Source organism: Hibiscus syriacus, unplaced genomic scaffold (assembly GCF_006381635.1).
Source record: "Hibiscus syriacus cultivar Baekdansim isolate YM2019G1 unplaced genomic scaffold, ASM638163v2 tig00111310_pilon, whole genome shotgun sequence".
Classification (NCBI taxonomy): domain Eukaryota; kingdom Viridiplantae; phylum Streptophyta; class Magnoliopsida; order Malvales; family Malvaceae; genus Hibiscus; species Hibiscus syriacus.
The window spans coordinates 383,821-393,008 of NW_024063053.1; the positions used below are offsets into that span (position 1 = coordinate 383,821).

Below are 9,188 nucleotides of genomic sequence, written 5' to 3' on the forward strand. Positions count from 1 at the left end.
TTAATCTCGTAATGTCAAACCCTAATTTTGGGGTTAAATTTTCTTAATTTTATTTTGAGGACTAAATTAAAATATTGGAAAATTTTAAGGACCAAAATGAAATTTTAGTTAAATTGTACCCAAATCAGAAAATTTTAAAAGCCTAGAGACTCTATGCGTAATTTACTCATTTTCTTTGTCTGGATGGTTTAAAACCTAATTTCTCTCCAGATTTTCCATTTCAGGAAACCAACACTTTCTCTCTCTTTTTCTACTTTCCCTTTTTAAAAAATTTAAGCCGAGGATCTTCAATCGTTGTTTCACCTCCAACCATTCTCTGTTATCGACATCGCTCATGCCATCAGAATCATTGCATCATCTTGAGTCCAGTGGCGGTCTTCTTGCTATTGTCATTGTCATCGTGTGGATGGGTGAGCATCATCAACTTTCTGACAAAGTGTAATCGACTTATCCACCGTTAATCGAGGTGAATCGAACCTTGTAAGTCATTCAAAACACTTTAGAATATTTTAATTTTTTAATTTTTCCGACGCCCGAAGACACTGCAAGTTCACCGCTTGGTGGGTTTCTAGAAACGGGTCAAATCGACCTGTTGAACGACCCAAATACCGAACCAACCCAGTCAAACTGACCCACCCGAACCGGTCATGCGGAGCCAAACCGTGTCAACTTGAACTGGTCGAGCTGCACCGCACTGACCGCTACTGACTGCCATCAGTGATCGTCATTGTTGACCATGGATCGACCATTGACTTTTTTCGGGACCACCTAACCTGTGGTTTTTTGACGTCCTGAGTCCTATTTTATGGTTCGTTTCATCAAATTATGACCCGAAAGCCCTTAATTGAGCTTGTTAACTAAAAAATTCTTAGTATTTTTAGCATTTTTGCTTATTTATTTGGGATTTGATTATGAAATTTATCTAGTATTGTATTTTTGTGAAGGTGCTCATGATTCACCTAACCGAGGGTCGACCATATCTGATACTTCTCATCCGACAGATCAGCACGTTGCACGTTCTTCGAGTGTTACTCGTAGGTTTTCGTAAATTGGTTAATTAAAGCTTATTATTTATTTTCCATTAGTATTTTGAGATACTTTTTCTGATTCGTATGATCTAGTCCTGCCGCGGATCGTGATAGGCAGACTCAATAATATGATACCGTCCCAGACTTCTCATATCGGTACATGTGTGTTCCTATTGGTGTTACAATACTGTTTGAAACTATATGTCTGAATTATTTTGGAAATATAAATATTATGACAACACGACATATGTTTTACTGCATACTCTGATTTATGATATATGATTTATCGTATATTCTAGCATGATCTCTGATTACCGTATTTCTATATCTGATTATGAAAAATGACGTTTTAATGTTTTATTAAACTAAATTGTTGTTTTCAGTCAAACTCATACATATTACTATCATCGGGGGTATGATTGGAGAAAGTATATTAGGCATAGTCTCTGACTTGTAAGACCTTAACGCATACTCCTCTGCTTTGTGCATTGGCTAAGACCTTACCACAGGCCCTTATGATATCACTTTAAAGTCTTTACCGGGTGTACAATAAGGTGTATGGTTCAGGGAAACCTATACATTCGAGAGTTCGGATGGATCCAGTGTTCATGTTTTAAAGAATATGTTTTTATAAAATAAATTTTACTGAAGTTTTTTTCCGAATATTTTATACACCGTAAGGAGCACAATGAGCTTTTTAGCCCATTCTTTATTTTTTTAACTTTTCAGATACTATCCGACAGTAGGCTAGCAGACTTGACATCAGGAGGACCGACTATACTCCATTTTGTACTATTGTATATTTTCTTTCGCCCATCTTTGTTATATTTTGGTAACACATGTTTTTAGTGTCATCAGTATGTATCTGTATACCGATATTTTGATCTGAACATGTTTCCATACAGACTTCTAATGATATGTATATTTATTTATAGTTATGTATTTTCGTATTTTATCGTTATTCGTATTTCATCGTTATTCATATTTTATTTACCGGAATAGGTTTCAAGTGTGTTTCGAATATGAAGTAATCTTTATATATAATATGTGATCGCCTAAATGAGTCTATGTCGGATCTAGGGTTACACACAAACTTTTGAATTGAGTAAAACTCAAATTTTAACTTTTACTAGACGTCACTCATTTACAGTAGGTCCCATTTCATGTTCTTCCGCAGTAACACTGCTCAGTTTTAATTGGACAAAGAGGACAATTTTGGATGAGAGAAAGTCGAGGTAGAAGCGACAAAATCAGAGATTAAACTTGACACAGCTACTAACAATAACAATTTGAAAATTAAAACCAAATCAAATCCAAAATTAGTATTAGAGAGTGAAAGAATAGGTGGGGAAAGCCTGTAAATGCTGAAGACAGCAAAGCTATTTTGTGGTCAGTTGTAATATAGTGATGATTCCCTTAAGAGTTCCAGCGTTTATTTCTGAATGAGACAGCAGTGAGTGACTGACAACACTACAACAAAGCCTGGACAAATTACCATTAAAATCTTCACCTCCAAATTCATTCCACAATGCGACAAAACTCACATCAACACTCTTTTTTGAAGAAAAAAAAGTAAATGAAAAAAACGAAATTATTGGTGTACGTTTGTGAATGCTTTTACTGACAAAAAAAACTTGATTTTTAAGAGATTGACAGTGGTTTAGTTAAAATCACCACTGTCAGAAAGTGAAAGTCTCACATCAGAGAGAGAGAAAAGAGTACTCAAAGCTTTTATCTTTCGACTTCCAATATTTCATGTTACTTTGAGAGGAGTGATGATGTTTCGGGAGTAGCAAAAATTTATACCATATTTGTCTGAAATGGCAGAGCAGTTGTTGTTTCTGACTGGTCTTGATCATGTGCTTTGCATGCGAGTTATTATGATGGGTATCGAGTCTTGTACTTGTTGAGGCAGTCGAATAGAAGAAAATGAGAAGAAAAAAACAGCAGAATTAGGGAAACAAAGTGTTCTGTCATGGAGGCTACAAAGATTTAGAAAGCATTCCAATTTCTCATATTATGTGTTCCCAGAATCTTTAAATAATTATTAAAAAGGGTAAAATATATATTTTCTCATTAAATTTTATTCTCTCTTATTTTATTAATTGTATTTTTAATTTTTTAATTTACTTATTAAACTTTCAAATTATTTTTATTATGATAATTTTTAATTATTATTTTTTATTTTTTATGATGTGATAATTTTTATTTAATATAAAAATAATTTAAAATAAATAATAAAAAATATTAAATAATAAAAAATAGTACATCATACAAAAATAATAATAAAATAATTCAGAGGGATTAAAATAAAAGCAATTCAAAAATTCAATGAATAAATTAGAAAGATTGAAAGTACAATGAATAAAATAGTAGAGAGAATAAAATGAATTGAAGAATGGTGTACTTTACCCTTTATTAAAAATAAAAAGCTTTTTTTACTGCTCATGGTTGTGTGCATTAATCATTTCCAGGTGAGTTCAAGCTTTCTTTTTCTTCTTCTTCATATCTCTTTCCTTTCAGTTTCTTGTTCTTAGTTTCGCTGAGGAAAAGGACCAGGGCAGTGAGCGGCAAGCAAGCTTTAATGGCTGATCAAAGCTCCAAAAAATCCCCAGCTGCCCAGAATTACGCTAAACCAATCCCATCCTTCTTTGGTTCTCCAAGATTCAAAGCTTTCACTTCAAAAGCCATCCCTGAAACTGAAGCTATCAAGAGCCCTGCTTCAATCCTCGACAACAAACTACTATTTCCATTTTGTAATCCCTTTGCGTTAAACCTACCAAAATCCCCAGAAGTTTTCTCACCTGAAAATTCAGAACCGAAAGGCATCGGGCTTGCTATACTCGATACATCCATCAATGATAACCGAGGTGAAGATAACAGTTGTCGCGAGTCTAATAACAAGAAAAAGGTCTTGCTCGGGACGGAGCTCAGAGTTCAGATTCCACCACTCCCACATACTCATTTTGGAACAAAGACCAGGAATTCATCAGGTATCCATACGAAGGATTCTCCTTGCATTCCGGTTACTGAAATGGAGCTGTCTGAGGATTATACATGCGTGATATCTCACGGTCGGAATCCCAGAACCACAGATATATTCGATAACTGCGTGGTCGAAAACTACTGCAGTGTGCCAGTGCCAGATAATAAAGTGAAGACAACATCCGAGAGTTTCCTTAGCTTTTGTCACACATGCAAGAAGAATCTTGAACAGAAAATTGACATTTACATTTACAGGTGAAAACCCCAAATTTCTTTTACATAAACTAATAACTCCATTCCATTAGGCTTAATGTATGATCTGATAAATGTGTTTGTAATGCAGAGGTGAGAAGGCTTTTTGCAGTTCGGAGTGTCGATATCAAGAGATGCTCCTGGATGGAGAAGAGTTCACTACTGCTTCAAGAAATTATTTCTGAATATTGCAACCAAAGTCATTGATTATGTAAACCAAATATTGTGGTATCTCGTTTTGTTTCTCTTTTGCTTTTGTTTTACCCTTTCCCTGCAGATAAGACATACGAGAGGATGAGATAATATTAGACTTTAGATTAATTTTTGTTCAATACGTAATGATGCATGATTGAAAATTAAACTCTGCCTTCGTTTTTCCTTTTCTATTTCCCCACAATCACATCAATCATCATATATAATTTAAAAGTCAATTACTTTACTCATCACTTTCAGGTGATTATACCACAACCCAACTATGCTTATCTTGGTTGAGAAACATATATAAAAACTTCATGAGTAGAGCCTTTATGTTTATACGATCTTAAAGTATCTTAATTCTTAGTTCAAAAAGTGTATCTTAATCATCTATCTAGTTTTGATAATATAAAATTGACCAAAACTCTAGTTTACAGTGCTCACTATCAGAAAATTTTCACAACATAAAGATTTGATTTTTGGCCTTCTAAACTAAGAAAACGATTACCAAGAAAAATAAGTGGATTCAATACAACTGCATTTCCACACCATCTTCTTACTTCTGTTGGGAAATCTTTAGCACCTGAAACATATCAAATAAACAATGATAAATAGCTTAGAGTAAGTAGTTCAGTCTAAGATAATAAAAATATGACTACATCAAATAAAAAGAATCACAAGAAATATAAATCTCTAAAAACATAAATAAACTAATTAATAAGATGCACTCCCTGAGTTTCATGTGCCCATTGATGGATATCCCAAAATGTTTCTTGATCTGTGGTCCAGCCTCATTTCTAATATTGTCACACCAGTTGTGAGTGTCATATAATTTTCGAATAGTTTTTAATGCCCTTCTAGAATTAACTCTGATAGTTTGTCGTTGGCTTAATTCTTGTTTCAGGTTCACTATTGTATCGCCAACCGTACCCATATATATTTGCTTCTGATGTAAAAGATTGTTGTTGTTAAATCTTTTATCTCTCAGCTCATTATACGCGAGATCTGGCATCTTTCTAAGGTTGTGTAGTCGTGTAACATCAAAAATCTCGGGTTAGTAGTTTGGGTTAACCTGAAAGAGTTTAGGTGAGTCCATTTAATTATCTTGTAGGAGAGCTTGGTCCATTTGGAATTTTAGTTGGGCTTGGTTTGAGGCCCACTGGATACTAAAAGGAAGCATTTTTAATGTTAGGATGAAAAATGGACTAAAAGAGTGACTATACCATTACAAAATTCAAAAGCTAAAATCCTTTAATGGTTGATGATATCTCGTCCTGCTCTCCGCTTTTTTCCCCATTCACTTTGTCATCTTCCTCCTCCACCCCTCTTATTTTTCTCTCAACTGACAAAAGGTGATAACTTGGTGGCCTTGCAATCGTAGTTTGGGATCCTAAAGGTAAGTTTCATAACCTCTATCTCCATAGCTTCAAATTGAATCCTCAATCTCTTCATTTCACCATAATAACCAAATATGGGTTTAGTGGGGGAGGGTTTAGGAACCCAAAGTGTCTTAGCCCGTTTTCAATGGATTCAAACCTTAGAAATATTTTATAATCTCTTCCTAAAACCTAAGCAAGCTAGTAACTCTTGTGGTTGATTCTTTGTTTAGTGAGAGAAGTAGGAGAAAGCTCCAAGGGCAAGAACAAGGAGAAGCTTGTGCTTGAGTGACATTGAGGTGTTATTTTCAGAAACTAGATCAAGGAAACACGCTTCTAACTCAACTCTACCACATGTAGGTCATTAGATAAGTTTTTGTTATGTTGAATGACTTATGAAGCACGTCTATGGTAGTTGCATCTTTTGATGTTTTTCCGCATGTTAAAAGACCTATTATGACCCATTTTAATCTTCATAAGACTTTAATAATAGTTGGGAACCTCATTAGGTTCATTGGGGTAAAAAGCACTTTTCGTGTCCAAAATAGGGTATTTTTGGGCATGAGTATCGGTATTGGTAAAATAATATCGATATTGTTCATAAGCTAGTATAAAATAAGGGATTTTCGGGAAGGGAGTATGGATACTCATTCATGGAGTATCGATACTGTTAGTCCAATCTTGATACTCGTTGGGTGGTATTGATACCAGTGCATTTAGAAGATTCCAGTAACCAATTGGTATCGATACTCCCAGTAGGGGTATCGATACTGAGGTATTTTTTAAAACATCTAAACATATTTTAGTATCGATACTCGGGACACTATCGATACCCTAACACCAAAGTATCGATACTTGATCTAGAACTATCGATACTACCTTCTCCTATCAGCATGTATCAATCATTAGATATCGATACCAAAGGGTGGGTATTGATACTTTAGGGTTAATATCGATACTGAAGGGTTTAGTATCGTTACCAATGGACATTTTTGCACTATAACAAAATAGGTTTTTAACGGCATTTTTTTAGATCTATAGGGCATTTTTAAGCGCCGCTAAAAATTTTCCCGAAACTAGTAAAATCACCACAAAAGGCGACTGTAAATTAAATGCCACAACAGTTAGCGGCGTTTGTGAACAGAAATGTCGCAAAAGGTCAAGATCTATAGCGGCGTTTTGGAAACAAACGCCGTTAATTACCTTGTCTGTAGTGGTTTTTGTTTTCTCAAGCTTCGTTATATGTTATGATATAAATAGCAACATTTTTGGGGAAAAAAGGTCGCAAATTTGTACATTTTTAATGGCGTTTCTTTAAAAAATGCCACAAAAGAAAGTTCTGGTTGCATATATTGTTTTCTACTATGTATTACCTAAATATAACATCATGTACCATTATGTAATTAACAATAAGACTAAAATTTAATTAGGACACAAATTATGTAAAAAGTATTTAACAACAAAATAAATTAAAATTTATTAACATTAAATTTAAATGTAATGTAGTTTAACAATGTTCACTAGAATTAGTCTAGGTTATTTCTCTTTCAATTAAAAAAAATATTCACTAAAATAAATAAAAATTCTTCTAGTGGCAATTCTGAGCATTAATCTGCAAATTCAGTTGATTAATACTCCATTGAGTTCGAGTATTAAATTGGGGAATGTAAATTAGCAACCTACAAAAGGAAATGTGCTAATTAGTTCTAGAATATCTACAACAAAATCAAATGATAAAAGAAGTACATGATTAACTTTTCTCTATGAACATACAAAAATACTTTGACTATTCACAAGTTCTTGAAATAGATTTTAGGTTCCAACTTGGACTCAATAACTTGCACTTTAAACCACTTAAAAAACTTCAAGATCGTCTTGTTTCTTTTCTTCCATTCTTTTGACAACATGCTCTACCTACAAAAATATTACATAAGTTTTTTGAAGCTAACTTTATAAGTCGTTTCCTTTCTCTAAAAATCCACACCTCTTTTTCTTCCTCTAGTTTTGAAGCGCAACCCATTTCTCTTTGCTAAAGCCTGGGGAGTGTTATGCTTTTCTTCTTTTTTTACTCTTAGTTTCGATAGGCATAGAAGCCATTAACTTTTGAATATATGGGGATAGCGTAAAGAAAGGCAAATATTTTGAACAAATCTACGACAAACGTCGTAATTGTCAAATAATTAATCATTTTTCTCAGATAATCATGCTAAGAACGTAGTGTAGAGAATAAGGGTGTCAGTCCACATGGATTCGAAAATTTCTAATATCAATCTGAATTCGTCTTTAACCAATAAATTTGTAAAAAGATAAAATTAAAAAGATAGGATTTTTTTGAATAATCAAGTAAATAAAATAAAATTAAAGTAAAACTAAGATGCAAGCAACAACAAAAATTAAGAAAAGTAAATTGTAAAAGGAATAATAAAGATGAGAAATATCATCGTGCTTCGCTTCGCCTCAATCCATCTCGATCACTGAAATAGATTTTACTTTGGATACTTACCAGTTACAGTCTATAAGGCCCAATCCTTGTAACTTGCTCTTCTCTCTTGGTAATTGATTTTCAAAGCCAATCTTTGAAAATTAACCCTTGTTTGGACTAATATCGGCTATCGATATTAACACCAATATTGGTTTGGAACTGGAAAAACCTATGCTCGGATTATGGTGTCTCAATGAGAATCAAACCTGATCTTGATTTCCCTTAGCAGACCACCGCTAAGTTTGTTCTTAGGGAATTGAACTTGCTACAAGTCGATTCTCCTTCCCAACTGTAGATCTAAACGTCGATTAAACCAACGTGCTCTATACACTCATTGGATTGAAGATATTGATATGTTGAAGGGTAGATTGCCTCTCTTTGTTTGTAGAAAAATCAAGAAAGAAATCTTAAGATGTTACATACCTTTTCGATTCTCACAAGATTGGATTGAGTGGTCGTTCAATTATCAGCTAACGAAAAGTTTAACCAAGCATAGTAGAGATCATGCTTGGCGAGTAGAAAGAAAGAAGATGAAGAAGAAAAATAATTTTATTAAAATAAACTGAAACAAAAATAAAAGCCAGAACCAGTTATATACTAAATTCTAAATGTGTACTTGTACATCTCTCAAGCTTCACCTCTAGGGTATTTATAGTCTTGAGTTAACCTAATGAAAATAAAATACTAACTCTTAAAATATTCAAACTCTCAATTTCTAACAAACTAAAAATACTAATTAATAAATATTAAAAATTCTAACAATAGTAAACTAAAATTCTAAGAAAAATAAATTCCTAATAAAATAAATAATAAAATCTAAGATGTTTGAATTTAATTACAAGTTTTTAATTCCTAAAGAATTATGATTTT

General features: G+C 33.3%; 1 protein-coding gene across 1 annotated transcript; it reads left to right on the plus strand.

Annotated features, from left to right (window-relative positions):
* Positions 1-334: 334 nt before the first annotated feature.
* Positions 335-4,558, plus strand: LOC120158280 (FCS-Like Zinc finger 8-like). The gene is made up of 4 exons (XM_039169157.1): positions 335-410; positions 945-1,034; positions 3,503-4,268; positions 4,357-4,558. Exons 1-4 carry the CDS (start codon positions 335-337, stop codon positions 4,448-4,450), a joined length of 1,026 nt encoding a protein of 341 aa, XP_039025088.1. The 3' UTR covers positions 4,451-4,558.
* The last annotated feature ends 4,630 nt before the right edge of the window (positions 4,559-9,188 follow it).